Source organism: Cebidichthys violaceus, unplaced genomic scaffold (genome assembly GCF_023349555.1).
Source record: "Cebidichthys violaceus isolate CVI_PGR_0920_01 unplaced genomic scaffold, fCebVio1.0.p SCAF_10, whole genome shotgun sequence".
Lineage (NCBI taxonomy): Eukaryota > Metazoa > Chordata > Actinopteri > Perciformes > Stichaeidae > Cebidichthys > Cebidichthys violaceus.
In genome coordinates, this window is record NW_027176263.1 from 947,863 (window position 1) to 968,314 (window position 20,452).

At 40.8% G+C, this 20,452-nt stretch overlaps 2 protein-coding genes across 2 annotated transcripts in view; both read left to right on the plus strand.

Moving 5' to 3' along the window:
- The first annotated feature begins 412 nt into the window (after window positions 1–412).
- LOC137879041 (zinc finger protein ZFP2-like) lies at window positions 413–4,081 on the plus strand. The gene is made up of 2 exons (XM_068719609.1): window positions 413–2,153; window positions 2,561–4,081. The coding sequence occupies exons 1-2, from the start codon at window positions 1,985–1,987 to the stop codon at window positions 3,502–3,504; spliced, it is 1,113 nt and encodes a 370-aa protein (XP_068575710.1). The 5' UTR covers window positions 413–1,984; the 3' UTR covers window positions 3,505–4,081.
- Window positions 4,082–8,707: 4,626 nt separating this feature from the next.
- The window catches only part of LOC137879051 (equilibrative nucleoside transporter 1-like), a 32,481-nt gene continuing 20,736 nt past the window's right edge, over window positions 8,708–20,452 (plus strand). Inside the window, exon 1 of the mRNA XM_068719629.1 lies at window positions 8,708–8,816. The gene's annotated coding sequence lies outside the window, so the exon portion shown is untranslated. The remainder of the gene's footprint in view (window positions 8,817–20,452) is intronic.

A 20,452-nucleotide genomic window follows, 5' to 3' on the forward strand; every position in this document is an offset into this window, starting at 1 on the left:
GTCAGCCACATGTTTAATATTGTCATTTTATGGATTTATCCGACATAGGTTTTTGGAATCCGACAGGACCTGAATCATCTTGATTGTTTCGACAATCTCAGCGGACACTCCCACTAGTCTGGAGGTGTGTTCAAGGCCCAAATATGTGTTTTAGTCATTCAGCTGTTATAATGTTTACATTCATTTTCAAATGACCTTACTCTTTGTGCATTTTTTATCTTTCAGAGTTTGTCTTTTCTTTCCAGAACAAATAGAGAAGTCTATCTTTTAACACTGTTGATGACCCAAAAAACTAAAATCAATATCTTGAAGCACCCGCATCAATGAATACAAAATATGTTTTTAATGTTTGCTTATCAATCCTTCATTCAGTCAGGAAGGTCCCATTGAGATACAAGATATCTTCTTACAGGGACTCCTGGTCAAGATAGCAGCATAAAAACAATTTTATATGTTAGAATACATACACAAATAACAACAATAACAACAACCTAAAGTCACATTGATCAATAAAACAAAAAAAGATTAAACACGCCACAAATATAGATAAATATAGATGGAAAATAAGTGATTGTCCCAGTTGTTGCACTTGGACTGATTTACATTAGAATAAGGAACACTGCTCTTTTTTCTCTTAATGGGCAACATGCAGTTGATCAACATACACTTACAGAAGCTCCAACTTGAACTGATTTAGATAGTGTTGTATCTTGAATTATTTGGTTCCCTCTGGTGGTGATCAGAAATGCACACAAGTGTGAAACTGCTTACATTAAGGAGCATTATGTCCATACGGTGCTGCACCTAAATCCCATTGAGAGGTGACATACAACAAAAAGCATCAAAAACAATAGATTTTCTGAAAGATTGTGGAAACAGCGTATGTAGTTAGTCAAACCAGCTGCAGATGGAGATTCACAGTGCCGGGTACAGCTCACATCACGACCGTCCTTTCATCTCCTTTGAGCTCAGTGTGGGACAGATGGTCAAGTGGGTGAACAAGAGGGAGCACTGGGAGCAGGTCACGACTCAGGATCCTTTTAGAAAGGGCCTTTTATTATCAAACTGATGTCATTCCTACAGGTTTCCCACAAAGACCTTGTTTTATGAAAATACTGTATCACATTGTAACAAATGACCTGATCCATAAGAGTCCACCTACATCTGCCAAGAGGCATCATTACTGGTGTGTTTGTTCACTTCTCATCTGGTTTTCACAGAACTGTCAAAGGAAATGTAAGTATGGAGATTTCATGTTTGCTTCAATGTTTTATCTTGTATAAATCCCTTTTATTGTTTCCTCAGTTTATAAGGAAGCTGGCAGCAGAGTGTGTCCTTTTTCTTATCGTTTGATTCTTAACTGATGTTATTTGTTGTACTTTGATTCTTTCTTTGCCCATGAATTCCCGGTTTAAGTTTGGCTGCCCTCCTAAAATCAAACAAACTAGTAGCCTGCATATAGCTGTTAAATAAATGTAGTAGAAAGTGTAATATGTACCTCTAAAAATGCCCAGCGGTTGGGGAAGTACTCAGATCCTTTTTAAGTAAAAGTATCAATACCACACTGGGGAAAAAACTCCAGAGTCCTGCATTCAAAACCTTACTTAAAAAAAGTAAAATGATCTCAGCAGGCCTATAACCAGAAGAAAGTACTTCAGTTTATGTTACTCTTATTATTAAATTATACTTCTATATTTATTTTGTATATATTTATGTCCTTGTGCTGCTGCAACAAGTGAATGTATCCGCTGGGGATCAATAAAGATGAATTAACTCATCTTATTTCCACCGTTAGAGGTAATGACGCTGTTGTCCTGCAGGGGGCAGCAGCTATCTGACACGCGCCAAACTCTCTTCCTCTGTGGTTTGTTGTTATTGTTACTTCCGTAGCTTGTAGGCTAACAACCAGCTAACAACACAGGAAACCGACTCTGTAAAACCTCCCCGGAGTCATCTGCGTTCATATAAAACCGTTATCTTTAAGATGTCCGCTCCGCTGCTTCTCCGAGCTTTCGTGAACGAGCGACTGACCGCTGCTGTCGAGGAGATATTTCAGGTGTTTGAACGAACGATAACAAAATATGAAGAAGACGCTTCCAGCTCAAAACGGGAGATTGAGCGTCTCAGAGGTCTGCTGCAGGACCACACAACAGGTATGTTCATTATTCATTATTTACATCTGTCAAGGCCACACTAGAGTAATGAGCCTTTGTCAAAGTGTCATCTTGATTGTATTTTTTTTTTTTATTTCCGTACCGGTACTTAACGTTGTGGCGTAAAACAGAACCAGACAAACGATTGTGACGTTAATGCAGTAAAAAAGAACATTTTCACTATTTTCTGACACTTTCTGGACAATCAAAAAAATCAGGAATATATCCGGCAGTTTTAAACCTTAATGCAAACAATCATCAGCTGCAGCCATAATCTAGATTTAGTTAACATTGCCGACCTCTCTTGCAGCATAAACAACCGTTCCTGGTGATAAAACTATTCAAGAAATAAGAATGGGAGATGCAGAACTTCTAAAGTCTTTACTCTTTTTTTCTTCTTTTCCTAGACTTTTTTCAGTCGTCCACCTGTAAAGAGGAAACTGCCCCTGAGCAGCACCACTGTGAGCAGGAGCCGAGCCTCAGCGTCCATCAGAGGGACCCAGAGCCTCGACTCATCAAGGAGGAAGCTCATGAACTCTGGGCCAGTCAGCTAGAAGAAGAACAAGAGTTTAAGGACGCTGATGCCTCATGCCTACCTCAGTCATCTGTCTGGGAGGACGCTAAACCTCAGACTCAAACCAGTGAAAGTGAGGAGCAACTTCAGGAGGAAACAAAAGCTGTACATTTTGTGCTACCTCTCGCCTCAACTCTGTCTTTACAAACTCTGGTCCAAGATGGCCGGGAAAACGAAAGACCCGCTGCAAGTTTGATGTCGAACCAAATGCAGACGGACCGAAGTCAGAGCTCCTTTATCACATCCAGAGAATCCCCTGATTTATCTGCACCTGACTATCGTTGCTTTTTGTGCGATAAGTATTTTTCCTCCAACCATCACTTGACAAACCACGCTTTCCGCATGCATTCAAAGGACGCGGACGTCCTCTGTGCCGTGTGTGGCACGACCATGGAGTCCACCGAAAGCCTTAACGTGCACCTGAATTCACACAAGGGCTCCAAATGTTGCCACGTGTGTGGCAAACAGTGCAAAAGCAACACCGCCCTGACCGAACACATGGCCGGCCACGCCGGGGTGAAACTGCATCGCTGTGATGTGTGCGGGAAGGAGTGCAGCCGGAAAGGAGACTTAAAGATCCACTTGAGGATTCACACGGGTGAGAAGCCTTTCTGTTGCTCCTTCTGTGACAAAAGTTTCACCCACAGCGGACATCTGAGGAAGCACATGAGGAGTCACACCGGAGAGAGGCCGCACCGGTGTGACGTCTGTGGCAGAGGGTTCCTACAGAGCGCACACCTGAAATACCACTTAGGGACTCACGCTCAGAAATGCTGACTCTTTTTTTAAATCCACCTGGACCTGAGTTTATCAGAAAGGCCTTTGCTGACTGAGCACTAAGAGCGACTTTCTTCTCCTTACAGCAATGTGTAAAAGAGACGCTCTCAAGTGATTAATCTGACTCCCCTTAAAATGAAGCAAAAAGGGAAACCAAACTGGAGTAAGGAGGAGTAAAAGGGAAATATTTCTTATTTTTATCTTTCACTGAAGCACAAAAAGAATGTTTTATAAACGTCCGTCTTTGCTGTCGACATCGCCCGTGTTCTCAGTAACAACTAACAGGAAGAGTCACTATTTTCAGTAACAACACTGCTATCGACGTCAAGAAAACAAACAGTGTCTTTGTCATTAATATCTATTTTATGTAACAGAATTTGAATGATGTTGAATCTGTGTTGTGATTTGTTGGGACTTGCTGAACACAGTTAAACCACATTAGTTAACCAAGAGCCGAGTGTAGCAGGATGCACGTATTTATTTAATACTATATTTATCAAGCAACGTTCTATGGAGCCGCTTTGCTGTTCGCTTCAGCAGCAGCTTCTCTCATACATATTAAACAACTCTTTCACAGCTTGGTGCTGACAGCCTCAGATTTTATTCTATTAACAGTATATTGCTGTGTCTTGTCAACTACTACACATGAAAGGGAAACACTCGCATTGAATGTTACTGTAATATGAATTATTAGCTTCAATAGCCACCAGAGTTTACTGTGTGCTTTATTATTTATTACATTTTAGTGTTTTTTTGACATCAGCAAGTCATCCTGTTGAAGCAGTTATTCACGCTGCAGATGAGCTTGTTTCCCTGACAGCGACTCTGAAAGTTATGAAATCTGGCTTCATTCACATCTGTGTTTAGAGCGGTTCGGATCACCCACAATGCATTTTAGCGCTGCTATAAGCCGACAAGAATTCATGCAGTGGTTACACAACATGAACTTCTGGGCTGAAACAACGTCATGAATGTGAGTGTTTACAGTCATCGAGGCAGATGGAGGATATTCCTCCAGTAGAGGATAATCTGGAAACAATGCAAATGTGTTTTATAACATATTTTGAACAAATTCTAGTTGAAAACCAAGATTATGGCATCATTTCTGGTGGTCACGACAAATATATTCCTTCCACATTTACATGTTAAAGAGATTAAAATGCATAAACCAGCTTTACTGCACATTTAAAGTAAAGAGGGAGAACAAACCTGAGGCTGGTTGATTTACATCTGGCAGAAGTTCTGAGTTTAAATAAGAACAAATAAAAGAGTTAATGAGTCTTTGTGGCTGCTCCATCATGAGACGTGTGTGAGATTATCCAAAAGTATAGGTAAAATGTAAACACCGCTATTTAGCATGTATAAGGACTATATACATATTTAATAAACAGTTTGTAAGACATTATGTCGTTGATGGCAGCTAAAAGAACATTTTGTAATAGTAATATTTTATAACTTCTCCAATGAAGACACATTTTATATTATTACCCCTGTGTTTTACTACATTAGCATGCATTCACACCGGAGGAGTTGTAGTTGTTGACAAATACATTTGTTTTTGGTGTGAGAGGAATATAGTTCACCAGTAGGTGGTGCTGCAGGAGCCTTTATTTAGCCATCTACTGAGCAGGTCCGTGAAGGATCACCAGAGTGAACAGTTTTTAAACCGTTTTTCTTACTTAAAAACTTTTAAAAAAACTTTAAAAAATTCTATATTTTTTTGCCCTTTGGGTGTGTTTTTTAAATGTTTTTATCACATAACTCAATTGTAAAAAAAAAAAAGTTATTTGTAAGTTATTATTAACATTTTCACTTTTGACACTTCTCACACAATCTGAGCGCCAAATCAGTTGCTCACACACTTTTTGTTCAAAGCTCTTAATTCCTCAGGGAGCAGGTTCAACGATTTTATTTATAAACTGCTAATTACTTTTCGCTTTCCTCGAAAAGCAGAAATTCCACTCACACAGTCAACGGGTTTTAAAAAATTCATCCACGACTTTTTGGTCTAAATGACCATAAAGGTCTAAAAAAAGCCCAGGTGACCTCACAATCTCACACGGAACAGGAGCTCATTCAGGAATCTGTGTGTTTGGGAAGCTGCTTCAGGCGATTCAGATTTTAGATTGTAAAGCTAAAGAGCTAATCAGGCCTCAGTGACCCTGAAACCTAAAACCAACTACCTTAATCTGGTTATACAACTCCCCCTAAAGACACAGGATCACCAGCAAACACCCCTGATCCTTGGGAACAGTTTTCCCACATGTTGGCTCATGTTTGGGCTTAAATCACTCAAATGTAATCAGATGATTTGTGTTCAACACCCTCAGCTGGCTAAATCACTGTCACATTAGAGACCAAGCTAGCTGTATACTGTATATTATTAAGTATGTACTCTCTGACCCAGACTCTTTCAGAATTGAGAAAATGCTTTTCTGAAAAAAAAAAAAGAGGGCAAGAGGTTAATCTTTTGTGGAGTTAAATTATGTGAAACCTACTCAAGGGAGCTGGAGGGATTTTCCTTTATGTGGGTCAGGCTGTGTCAGGAGAAGAGGGGGTTACATTGGCAGTTTTTCTGTATGTGTGTGTGTGCGTGTGTGTGTGTGTGTGTGTGTGTGTGTGTGTGTGTGTGTGTGTGTGTGTGTGTGTGTGCGTGTGTGTATAGACTGCAGAGTGTGTGAAAAGTGACATTTTGCACCCACAAGCTGTTACAAAGAATTTCACGAGCACTCAGCAGTCATCAGGAATTCCTCTGGCCTTGGGTTGCATAACTGGGTCATTGAGTTATACTCACCCAAGGAAGTCTCTGCAAGTGAGCCCAAAGTATTTTAAGGGGAGGGGGGGAAGCCAAATGGTCCACCCATGCGAGGATAGAGGGGATTCCAGGGGAGTTTCATGAGCAAAGGAAATTGATGGTGGAGGAGATCTGACAGGATCATCCTCACGGGAGTGGTTTGATGTGGAGGAGGACAGCCAACATCTGGTGGACATCCTCTGGACACTGCAACATACACACGCAAACACACCAACAAGCATTAGGTATTAGGCAATGGGGAAAGGGATGTTGGTCAAGCTGAACATTGCTGTAGATATCTTTGTTATTTTTGCACAGTTGTTTAATGTGGGAGTTATTGGGAGGAGAAGCCGTCAGAGAGAGTGAAGGAACACAGACAGTGATTACATTCTTCAAGTTTATTGGAAAGATACTCGTGTTATTTAGGGTCTGTACAGGCTAGAAAGTGTGTGTCACAAAGATTGTTTTTAGAGGAGATGAGATCATCTCTGTGTCAAGTGCGCCCTAGCACAGGTAAGAAGATGAAAGTATACAGACAAGAAGAAGTTTTCACCCAGCAACATTTTTAACGACACACAATACCAATCAGAGAGCTCGTGTTTGATTATTGACCAATCAGGCACCGCGTCCCATCAGGAGGAGCGTAGCACGAAAAGCTGTAAAGATGATGACGGGACAGATGTGTCCTTCTGACTCCACGCCTTTCGAACTTTCAGATCTGCAAACCTGAAGAATAAACCGCTATCTGTCATTATGTGTTAGTGGTAACTTATTAAAGTAAAAGAAACCCACAACGACAGAATATCTGTTTTTATTTTGCAGCCCATCTGATCACATGCAGTAGATGTTTTAGATCCGTGGTGCAAATACAAAGACTGTTTGTTTTGTGGAAAACCTTGAGGAGGGCCAGATGATACATTTGCTTTATTGTTTACCTTCTTTTGCTAATCCGCGTTTATATGAATCACATGCTGGACCTTTCATGCATCGAGGAGCTCTGCTATTAAAAGCACTGAGAATGACTGACGATGCTGTTGTTGTTGCGGGAAGATTTCCAACACAGTTGTTTCCTCACATACTTGTCCTTTCCAGATCTGCTGACTGATCGCTCACTTTTCATCTGTTACTATATTCTTACTGTGTGGTTCGCCTAATGATTTTAGCCAGGCACATGAATGAAAATGCAAGCTTATGAGACACAGCATTACTCTAGGCCTACGTTCACGACTACATAATTCATCAACTTAATGTGGAAAAGTTTCTAATTAAGTATCTGCCAGGTGGCAGACTGCTTATACAAAAAGTATCTGCAAAATGTTCACTGACACCATTTGTTTTCTTACAGTTTCTGCTCATTGCAATTAGCTAAAGCATGACAGCATGGCTACGTTTAGGCACTTGGTTAAGGGTGGGGAAAGATCGTGGTAAAAGGTCAAGTTAGTGACTTGAATCATGAGACACATGTCTTTTATTTATTAGCCTTTACCCAAATGTTTTCATTGCCCAAACATGCAGGACTTTGCATTATGCAAACCTGGGTAACCTATATTTAAGTACTGAGATTTTTCCACCATGACCACAAACGTACGACTCGCATGCTGCAGACACCTAACACTGTCTTCAATGGCAGAAACACATCGCCATTGAAGTTTAGATTTTTGCCATTGCACCCAGCGGTTGTTTTTGTGCAACCAGTGAACGGAAGTGACTATATTTGGAGTGACGTAGAGACGGCGTATACGGCTCTGGTAGCGGTAGCAACCTGTCAATCACAAGCCCCGCCCTAAAGCTTACCCTGCTTTATGGTCTAGTTTACTCTAAAAGGAACCATAATTTACTAAATGAACATCACGCTGTATTGAAGAAAACTTGAAACTAACAATTGAGACCATAAACTCATGTTTACAATGTTTATTAAGTGAGAAGTAGAGTAATTTTCTCATAAACTTCTATACAATCAGACTTCTTTTTGCAACCAGAGGATTCTCCCCCTGCTGGCCATTAGAAAGAATGCAGGTTTAACGCACTTCCGCTTCACTTTTCATAACAGGAGGTTGCCGCTTGATTGGTGATGGATGGTGGTGGCCCCGGGGTCCCCGTTGCTGCTTCAGGACCCTCATTGCTACGCCCCTGTTTTGTTACACCTCCTGCTATTAGGCCAGCGGTGACAGTGGTGCAACAGAGCCAGTGAGAAGTTAGTTGCATTAAAAAGAGTACCCACGTATCTGCCTCAGGGCTCTAATACACATAGTAAATGGATTATATTCTGGCGGTGTATAAACCAACTGGCCTGCTATTTGTCGGAATCTGGACCAGTCAGAGAGACCCCCCCCCCCCCCCTGCCTCCCCCTCTGCCTCCCCCCTGCAGCCCGTCTCCCTGTGCCAGCTGCATAACTGCGGAGCGTTGAGTTGAGTTTTGCTGCTGAATGAGAGGCGACAATAACAAGACGAACGAATGCATGAGCGTTAGTGCGCACCGAAGCGACGTGTGAGGGCATCGCAGGCCGCTTGTATGAGGGTAAGTGCGCTTCTCATGCGTCCGCCATAGAAAGTAAAGGACGGGTGCTCAGACTGCTGACACAGAATCAAAAATACTGAGCCCCCCCGGGGGGGGGGGGGGGCGTAAGGGATGTCCACAAAGTGCACGTTGCTATTCTCTGCTAGGCTAATGCAGATGTTTGGTTTACAGCCGATTCTGTCCAGCTGCTGGAGCTCCAGCTGAAATGGTGACAAGGTCAAATGGTCACGAAGTCACAGTGCTTCTGCATCACAACAGCTGATGTGAGACCAAGGGCATTTAGCTGATAGCTGTATTTGATATGTGATATCAAAGAGACTATATGCATGTATGCTGCTGCTTTACAGGTCTATATTAAGACCTGGAATATATATCTCTCTCTCTGTCAATAATCAAACGTGCGTGTTGTGATAGCTGCAGAGGAAGTTGAAAGCTGACCTCAAAGTTGTTGTGGGCCAGAGGTGGAGACTTGTACACAGTCTGAGTTGAGGCATCACAGCAGGTGACAGTGTGAGAATATAAATCCTCCTCACACACACACGCACACACACACACACACACACACACACACACACACACATATACACACACACACACACACACACACACACACACACACACACACACACACACACACACATATACACACACACACACACACACACACACACACACACACACACACACACACACACACTTCACTGTGGGGTCCAGCATGAAAGAGCTCCAAGAATAGACCCTGTTGAGTTAAAAACACTACTGTACCATGTAAACACTTGGTACTATGTTGTGCTATGTTTTCAGTGCACACACACACACACACACACACACACACACACACACACACACATACGCACACACACATACACACACACACACACACACACCACATATTTCAAACCCCTCTCCTCAGTGTGCTTGATACAATGTTGGCGGAGAGTGTGTTTGATAACTTTTGAAGCTGCTTGCTTAACAGCAGTCCTGGGGCTTTGAGAAAGCTGCTATTCTCACAGTGATTAGCGTTTCTGTTGATGTCAGTTTTTACGTGCAGTGAGCAGTGTTGGGCACGTAAAGAGGAGACAGTTCAAGATGCTCAGGCTCAAGAAGATGGTGCTGAGAACATCATTAGAAAAGGAATAGATGGCAATTTTGATTACTGGTTAATTGTTCTATCAAATAAAAATGGCAAACATGTAGGTTTAAGCTTCTCCAGTGTAAACTAAACATAAACTGAATCCATTTAGATTAAAACTTCTGTTTGGACATAATAAGCAACTGCAAGACAAGCCTGGACTTTAGAAACTTCTGCTGATTATTTGTCCAAGTTTTCTGACATTTTATAGACTAAACAATTATCGTAATGCTTCAGCAAGTTAGTTTGCACATCCATAAAGTGTGTGTGTGTGTGGGTGTGGGTGGGGGGGGGGGCCCCTACGTAGCTTACGTAGCTCGTAAGAGACAAATGTTGAAAGTTAAAGCAGCAGAGGCTGAGATATCCAGACTTGTAGTTTCCTATATACAGCCTACATTTCCCAAAAAAACAACTGGATTCTTTTTTTTTTTTGCCTGGTAAACTTTCACGTTTTTTAATCTCCAAACCTCCAGTTTTTGTTGAGGCTTTCTGTTATACATTTGAAGTTGCATGCCCAAACCCTGCATAGCCCTGATGACATCACTATGACATCATGGAGGGTTATTTTCTAAGACTTGATGAAGCTCAGGCAGAGTCCTACTCCTTTAACTCGAAAACTGTCCGTCAATCAATTATTCAGAGAAATTAAACAGATAGATTTATTGATAATGAAAAAGAATCCCTTGTGACATCCCTGATATTCCTTTCTGTCGTAATCTTCTCAAGTAGTAGAAGAAGAAGAAGACGTCTTGTAGTTTAGGTCACAGGCTAGAAGTGGGACACCAGCCTTCAGCCAATCAGCCTTCAGCTCCACCTCGACATGAGTTACTGTCTCTCTGCAGCAGCTCTCTCAATCACCTATTCACCTACTACAACCTTGTGTTCCCAGACAACTAGACAACTATAATTAGAAAGCTCCATCTGAAAGGCAGACCGGGGAAACATAAAATAAGCATGTAGCACGGTAATATGATGCAGTGGAGCAAAACCGGGCTACTCATCAAAAGCCCCATTGTATTTACAACACAAGGTCATGAACACTGAACAATCAGGGAGATTTACTGAGTGCAAAGCAGGAGCTGGGAAGTATACAAGAGCAGACTATCAATTAATCTGTTGATTTATTTCAATGATTTGGTTAATTGTTTACTGTATGAAATGTCAAACTACTGAAAAACATCCTCCACATTTTTCTAGAGCTCAAGAGGACTAAATAGCGTAGCATCAGCCAGAGTCTGGTTTTGCTCCATATACCCTCATGCAATCGTTTCAGGTTGTCATCATTTTCAGGCTGGTTTGTGGATCTGGAGCTAGTCATGGTTAAACGTTGTGTAATAGTGACACTCGTTACCTGGAGAAGTTGGAAGGAGATGTACAGTTGTGGTCAAAAGTTTACATACACTTGTAAAGAACATAATGTCATGGCTCTCTTGAGTTTCCCCGTTATTTCTACAGCTCTGATTTTTCTCTGATAGAGTGATTGGAACAGATACTTCTTTGTCACAAAAAACATTGATGAAGTTTGGTTCTTTCATGACTTTATTATGGGTTAACAGAAAAAGTGATCTAATCTGCTAGGTCAAAAATATACATACAGCAGTGCTAATATTTGGTTACATGTCCCTTGGCCATTTTCACTTCAATTAGGCGCTTTTGGTAGCCATCCACAAGCTTCTGGCAAGCTTCCAGTTGAATCTTTGACCACTCCTCTTGACAGAATTGGTGCAGTTCAGTTAAATTTGATGGCTTTCTGACATGGACTTGTTTCTTCAGCATTGTCCACATGTTCTCAATGGGATTTGAGTCAGGACTTTGGGAAGGCCATTCTAAAACCCTAATTCTAGCCTGATTTAGCCATTCCATTACCACTTTTGATGTGTGTTTGGGGTCATTGTCCTGTTGGAACACCCAACTGCGCCCAAGACCCAACCTTCGGGCTGATGATTTTAGGTTATCTTGAAGAATTTGAAGGTAATCCTCCTTCTTCATTATCCCATTTACTCTCTGTAAAGCACCAGTTCCATTGGCAGCAAAACAGCCCCACAGCATAATACTACCACCACCGTGCTTGACGGTAGGCATGGTGTTCTTGGGGTTAAAGGCCTCACCTTTTCTCCTCCAAACATATTGCTGGGCATTGTGGCCAAACAGCTCGATTTTTGTTTCGTCTGACCACAGAACTTTCCTCCAGAAGGTCTTATCTTTGTCCATGTGATCAGCAGCAAACTTCAGTCGAGCCTTAAGGTGCCGCTTTTGGAGCAAGGGCTTCCTTCTTGCACGGCAGCCTCTCAGTCCATGGAGATGCAAAACACGCTTGACTGTGGACACTGACACCTGTGTTCCAGCAGCTTCTAATTCTTGGCAGATCTGCTTTTTGGTGGTTCTCGGTTGACTCTTCACCCTCCTGACCAATTTTCTCTCAGCAGCAGGTGATAGCTTGCGTTTTCTTCCTGATCGTGGCAGTGACAAAACAGTGCCATGCACTTTATACTTACAAACAATTGTTTGCACTGTTGCTCTTGGGACCTGCAGCTGCTTTGAAATGGCTCCAAGTGACTTTCCTGACTTGTTCAAGTCAATGATTTGCTTTTTCAGATCCATGCTGAGCTCCTTTGACTTTCCCATTGTAGCGTTTGTGGGCGTTTGTATCCAATGAGCCTTATTTAAATGGCCTCAGAGAAGTCACCAGCTGTAGTCACTCATAATCACTCACAAGAAGTTAAGAGGCCATGCTATGAAGCTCATTTCATTGACACAACTTTCTAAGTCACCAAAATTGCTAATTCATGTTGCTGTATGTATATTTTTGACCCAGCAGATTTTGTCACTTTTTCTGTTAACCCATAATAAAGTCATGAAAGAACCAAACTTCATGAATGTTTTTTGTGACAAAGAAGTATCTGTTCCAATCACTCTATCAGAGAAAAATCAGAGTTGTAGAAATAACTGGAAACTCAAGAGAGCCATGACATTATGTTCTTTACAAGTGTATGTAAACTTTTGACCACAACTGTATGTTCATAAAACGTTACGTTTCTACGTAAACACCTGAGCTAACATTAGCAGAGTACGTTAGCACATCATTAACTAGCGTTAGCACTTCTATGCTACGCTAGCTACTGTAGGTATATCAGGTATATCGCCCGCTTAGCGAAGGGTCAATTAACAATGTTCTAAAAGATAAAGAAGCAGAAAATCCTCACATTTGAGAGGCTGGAACAAGCAAATGTTTGTTTTTTGCCATTGAAGCATTGATGCTCTGTATGGATGAGAATGTCGGCTTGAACATGGACTTTTCTACAAACATTCATGGTTCCCAGATGATCAATCATTTTGATGATCCCCTAACTTTTCCTCAAGTGCCACCGTAACGTTGCCATTGGTGGTTTTGATAGTAAAATCTCAGCAACTGTTGAACGAATGATTCAACTGATCCATGAACGTATTATTATTATAGGGACACAATTTCAATTTAATGAATACTTTTGTTTTTGACCAAATACCTGCAGATCTAATGACATTCTCATCAACCTCCGCTGAAATTTGTGTTTAGTACTAATTAGCAAATGTTAGCATGCTAACACGCAAAACTGAGATGGTGAATATTTTGTATTTGTCGCTTGCATGTGTGTGTGTGGTCTGTCCTGATGTTTAGTTTGTGTGCAGTATCACATTCTCTCACATGTAAACCGACCTGACGCCTAAACGATGGAGGGAAGGAAGGAAAAGGGGACGGTTGAATTGAGAGAGCTCCTCTAGTTATCTGAAAGAAAATACTGATTTTAAAAATCCCCAAGATAAAACACTTTGAGCATATTTGTTCTGAAAATACGTCAAGCCACAGGTCAGTTTAGCTTAAAGTCATTGGAATGTTGCTTCATTAACTTTACATAAGTAAATAAGCTTAGGTTTGTTTTTACATCTTGAATAATCTTATATACACACACACAGAGGAGGCGAATTGGGGTCAGTTTGGTTTTTATCAACACATTTTCACACAGATTTGTTTTCATCACACTGGTGAAGTTAAAGCAGTATATTTTACAATAAAAGAACTAGCTACTCATAATGTTTCTGCATGAAGTTTAAAAGGTTGAGAAAGCACGTTTTCATCAGCAGATGAGATTATATAACTTTCCCATGTTGGTTCAGGGAAACTCCAAGGAATATAACTTATAAATAACATCTTCATTATTGCCAGCAGTTTTATGTCCACAAAGTGAACTGCCTGTAAAGAGCTTTTTAATCACTTCAATAATTAATTGCTCTGCTTATCCGAAGGGACCATGTCCCCAAAGTGTTATATATAGAATATGGTGGTTTTGGGTCACTGCCATTTGGTCCTGATGACTTTTCCGAATTTCATGAGAATTGCTTCTAAATGTGATTTTGAACTGAAGACATATTTCAGAAGTCTGTCACAGAAATGTATGCTTGACTTCTGTTTGGGTACAATACAATGGACTTTCAGATGCTCTGGGATTAGAGTAGACGGAGCATTACTCCTACCAAATAAGACTATTGGAGTTTTATTTCTGGTTGTTTGTAAGAGGTCTAACAAGAAGTTCCTTTTTGGGAACCCCAAACATAATTAACGTCAGCTTCATCAAAGCTGCAAGCCCAGTTCATTAAGAAGTGAACAAAATGGGTTATAAAGATGTCAGACCAAGTGAGGCCAACTTCAACAGAGCACAAGGGTTAAAATAATCGCTTTCTTTACTGTCTGTGCATGTCGTATGCGGTACAGTTAAGGTTCGGGAAAGATTGTGGTTACTGCCTGTGAGGACATGCTACATGCAGCCACCTCTCCGACCTCCACCCTTACTTTCCACTTTGCCACATAAAGGTCACGCTATTTCCTGCATTGGCACTGAACATTGACTTTGGACATAAATCTTGTTCTGGACATAAATTCCCAGTGCTGAAGCTGTGGCCACATTTACATTGGCATAAACTAAAGCTAATACAAGATGTGATGCGCATTGTTCCTTCTCCTGGCTATGATTGTTGTCATGGTGCTGCAGCCTCTTGTTTGATGACATCTGTGTTGTGGATATGATGCTGAATGTGTAGCTGTGACCATGTTGTGCATTGGAGAGATTTTCTGCTGAATATAACAGAGTCAAGATCATAGGTTAAGATATATATAATTGAGATTTTTATGACTAATATTGTGCTTGTTGACAAAGGTTAGTGGTGTTGCCTTTTTGGCATTTCACACTATGTGCTGCTGACTTTGAAGTGATTTTCCAAAAAGAAAACAATAGTCAGGGATGATTTTGATATTGAGATGGAGTTGGGAAATTTGTGTTGCGTGAGGAACCGAGACCACACACAGTGTTGATTAAACAAGTTTTCTCTAAAAGGCATTATGCACAAATCAATGAAATGCAACATTTAAGATTTGGATGACAAAAGAAACAGATTAACTGCCAAGATGGATCTAAAAAAAGTTCCACTTAACTCTAAACTTTATTTCCAGTTAAGGTACACATCCAAGAGATTTAGGGAGACTATTGCTGCACTCTTTGTTATATATGGAACCTGCTGGATGACCTACTGTACATCCTAGAGAGAAAGATAGTCTAGAGTCTTGACACTAAATTTAGGTACATTTTAAAAACACACAAGAAGACATTCACTAATTTTGAGGTTTGTGGGGGTTTTTGTACTCTGACAACATTACTCAAACTGTCTAGACTGCTTTTCCCCCTCAGACAACCACAACTTAATTTCAGCAGAGTTTAGTCAGCTAACTTAGTTGTTGGAGCGCAGGACAGGTTTCAGTCTCTGCTGTGTTTAGTTCAAATTTTGTTTAGTCTAAATGATGCTATGAGGTAAACATTTCCTTATGCTGTGCCATATTCAGAAAATTATTTTAACTGAAGACATGTTTAATTTTATATAGTCAATTTACCTACAAAAAATGTTATTACATGCAGAGCTGAAACGATAATTAACTAATGGACAGAAAATCTATCTGGCATTTTGTTGTAATTATTAAGTGTTTAAATCATAAATTATATACTTTTTGGCTTTTGGCTTGTCAGACCAAAAAGAAATTTAAAGACATCACTTTTGGCTCTGGTGACTTATATTTGATATAATCAAAAATATATTGACTTGTTAAACTTGCATTTTGTGTAACCTCAAGGCCTTCCAAACATGTTGAATTAATTTCCTACTAAAAAATGGACACAGTGCACAACAACTAACTATGTGAGAACAAGAAAACGTTTCAGTGTCTGACACGCAGTCAAGAAGCCAGGAGTATTTAATAGAAACATGTCTTTAATAGTAATATGATAATGTAGCAGTTGGACGTTGCTCAGTAGAAATGTGGAACTGAACCCTTCCCTGATCAGTGAGTTGGAATTCTGTGACGGTCACTGGGGTTTGTGACACATTTCACATGCGGTTGTTGGGACACACATGTGGCGGATACATCTCACTTAATCATATTGGTGTCAGACTGCCGTGCTGTCTGCAGGCAGCTGAGAGATCTAATAGCAGCTTCTGAAAATACTCTATCAGCATACAAAAAAAACAGGGACCCTCATAAGGACAGATAGACAGTAAAAACTTTCTTGGAAATCAGAGCTGTGATACACCAACTTCGTACAAGAGAAAGCTCTTTAAAAGCCCACTCAGGTGTGTTCACTTTTGGTGGCTGATTGGACCTGTCCTCAGGAGTGTGTGGGCGTTAACAAGCTGGGATTGATTGACATCTGCCTCTCTCTCTTTTTTTAGTTTTGTTGCACATGTGAGTGTTGGACAGCTCACACCTTTAACATTTTTATTAACACATGGATTTTGATGTCCTCATGTAATATCAAGCATAGCTCCGCCCACCTTAAAGCTAATCAGCCAGAATAAATGAAAAAAACCTGTGCCTTTAAAATGATGCAGTGATGTAGAAGTGTACTCCAGGTTGTAACGGGAGAGACGTCAGAGTTTGGCTCAATAATACACTGGAGCACACGACTTTAAACACAGTCTTTCTGCACTGTGAAGAGGAAACACCTAGATATTCACAAAGTTTGTGATGAATGACAGGTTGTTTCTTCATGCAAAATAGATTTGGGGTTTAAAATACAATCACACTGCTTTATTTTAGGGGTTTAGTGAAGGCGGGTCATTTTTGACCCCTAGGACAAGTAGTGTATACAGAAAGTTAAGACAACACAAGGGTTAAGTCCAAAACTTTAACTGGTTGGTTCACCCAAACCTATTCTCGGTTTTATCTGTATTTCATTTGTGGTGCTCACAATCACTGAAAAAAATACATAAAAAAAATGTAAAATGTTTGACCATAAACAGTCTGGATAATCCACACAACACACTGTCAACAGTTTTCATTGGCGCATCAAAGTATAGTCCATATAAAATAAGTGCTGATAGTCATCAGTTATTCAACAAGGCTACACCCTATGGACTAATTGACCCTCAACATCTGGAAGAATTGTAAAAAAAAAATATCATTGTATTAATCAAGCTTTCTTTAACAATGATCACCTTGAGCATGCCTTTGTGGCTCTGATGGCTTCAACAGATGGCCTTCGGGGTCCAGAGAGTCAAGCAAACAAGAGGAGAGGACTGCAAACAGTCTCGGTTTAATGGGCTGGTATCAATAAGACTGGAAAATACAGCTGGTGCCGTCTCACGCAACAATAGAGAGAACATTTGAGTAATGGATTTCAAATGGGCAAACAGGATGCTTAATAGACATACACCACACCATAGAAAACATGGTAATGGCAGCACTCCAAAATCTTAAAAGAAATAAGACCTTGCCCTCAGTTACCTCTGTTTGATTATTTTCCAAATCAGGACAGGATGGCTGACAGCCTCTGATAAGATAGAAGGATGGGCCGGGGTGAGGACTGATTAGGATGATGTTTGGATAGAGTCCCAAAGAGAGAAATCAGTGAAGACAAGAGTAGATGCATAGACGGTAACACAGGACCAAAAGTATTTAAACAGCTGAGACTGTCAGCAGGGAATTCAGATTTACTGAACTGATTTAGTTGTGATCTTATGTATGTGGGGACATACATGCACACACAAAAAAAACCATCTGATTGCATGTGCACTGACATTCTCAGCAAATATTTGAACAATACGAGCTTTAGAAAGGAGAAGAAACATGTCATGTGCAAGACTACGGTACTGGATTGCGTTGCACAATCCCACAATGATCTTGTTTTGTTTTTTTGTCAGAAACCTATTTTGCAGCATCTTATCCAAAACACTGTGATGCAATTTATAAATGTATGACTGCAGCCAAAGTACGTACTGTTGCATGCAGAATGCAGAGGATTGTGGGTCAGAATACCCAGAAAAGCAGGCTGGCTTGCATGCTGCATAATGCGACCAGATGCAGAAGGAAATCCTGATATTTTTGGCATGTTGTATTTGACTTAATATGTATTGGGAAATAATAAATTGAATTTCTGGCACACTAAATAGTAAGCTAGTATGGGTGTTAGAGAGTTTCAACCCCTTTAGACTGCAGCAGTTTTCTGCCCGTGAGATGTGAATTTAACCTTTAACACCCAGATTGAACCCTTTTCTTCAGGACAACACTATTACTTCACATGTTTAATTAAAAAAAAACAGCACAGGAATGTAGAAATGAAAAGAATGCATGCTCACACAATCCTCCTCCTTGTATGCACAACAGACTCTGAACTTTGTATAATTCCTACATTTTATGAGCATTCATTTGAAGAAGATTAAGAAGTCACTGTTGGGTCAAAATGATTGATGATTGAACTTCAAGGCTGTTTCAGTTTCTCTCATTTACACCATAGGAATGATGACACTTGTTTGTCCTTGTTGAAATGAATAATGAGGTTATTGATATCTGGGGAAACACAACAGATGTTATTGAGCATTATTTAACAGAGCTAGAACCTGAAAAATAGCGTGGATGGACGTGTCTGAAACTCAGCGATAAACATTTTGGCTACAAATTATAGGCCACTAAATCTAAAATATATTTGGCAACATGGCTTCATTCTTTAGATAAGTTTGCGCCCAAAATCTAAGCCTTTGTCAACATTTAGCACATACCAAATTATTGATAAATGTTTTTGAAGATTTAATCTGATTCCTATGGTTGAAACACAAGTGCAGAATGTTCGTGACGTTTGCCAATTTTGAAGTTGCTGGACTCAAACTGAAGAGGGGAATCCTATAATGGACTGTCTCAAACTCACCTCTTGTCCCTAAATGCACCCCTGGATTAAGAGGAATTCATTGTCTGGGCAGTAGCAGGTTTGTGGACGGTCCATCGTGACAGGGATTTCATGCTAGAGCGTGACCCTTGCCGACCACTCACCCTCTGTTGGGAATTTGAAAGTAAAGATGAGGAGGGATTTCACTCTCGCAGACCTCCCCGAGGACTTTTTTTCCTTTGTTTGCCTGTTTTTGTTGCTTCAGTCCGAAACCTTAATCCTCCAAAAAGGAGCCAGGCCTCGAAATTCTTAATCCCAAGTGGGATTTACTTCACTCCCTCTGTGTCTCCGGAGCCATTTAAGGGTTGAAGAGGCCATCCATTGGAATTCCTTTTCCTATCCGCTGTCTCAGTATGTGGTCAGAAAGCCACTTCCAGCCCATTCATGTCATGCCCTCCTCCTCTCCCCGAGCTCGCCTCTTATGCCACAGACTTCACAGGATCTTCTCAACTTAGAAATGTATGATGTTTGTTTGCTCGTAAACCTGTGTTCTAAAAATGTCACGAGAGGGAACTGTCTGCAGGAAGCGTTGGAGTTCATGACATAAGATTTTCGACTGACAATAGAAACAAAAAGGAGGCCGTTGAATGTTCCTCCAGATTCTTCTTGACAATGTTTTACAAGCAATGGGCTTCTGATCAGGTTGATTTGGCTCATTGTTTACCTTTTTGCAGGCTACAAACGTCTCCGCTGGTTACTGGCAGATATTGTGTCACACAGGTGCCTCGTAGTGATCAGTTAGTGGCAAAGACCTCAACCACAGGCACCTGTTGAGCTACAGTTGAGACTGTTTTCAACTGCTCATCTCTTCGTGGATTTTCGGTGTTTGTCGGATGAAGGAGGTGTCCTGTAGAAACCGTCCTCTCTCTTTTTTTCTTGTCGTCGTTTCTATTTTCTTTGTGTCTTTTCCATGGAAAAACCCGGTCAAGGCTGTGGCGTGCTGCACCGAGAGGCTGCCGACTGACTTTCCCCTTTTGACAACACAAGCCAAAAAAACAAAACAAGCGAGAGGAATGCAGGGAGTATAGGGAGAGGAAGCAGTTGTAAAGAGACATATTGGAACAGGAAATAAAGATATTTCTATGTCCTTTGGTGGAAATTAAGTGTATGTTTGTGTCTTTTACAGCAGCTGAGAGAGAGAGAGTCCCTTAGTCCTCAGCTTCACAGCTCCTCCTCAATGGGTTCAGGCGAGCCTGGAAGCAGCCAGACTCCTTCCCACATGGTTTCTGTCCTTAACCACAAGCTTTTTTTAGACGGGGGGGAAA

Bases quoted from the DNA above. Each gene is read 5' to 3' on its own strand.
- LOC137879041 (XM_068719609.1), top strand. From the start codon at position 1,985: ATGTCCGCTCCGCTGCTTCTCCGAGCTTTCGTGAACGAGCGACTGACC. The intron at 2,154-2,560 runs GTATGTTCATTA...TTCTTTTCCTAG, and splicing joins GCTGCAGGACCACACAACAG to ACTTTTTTCAGTCGTCCACC.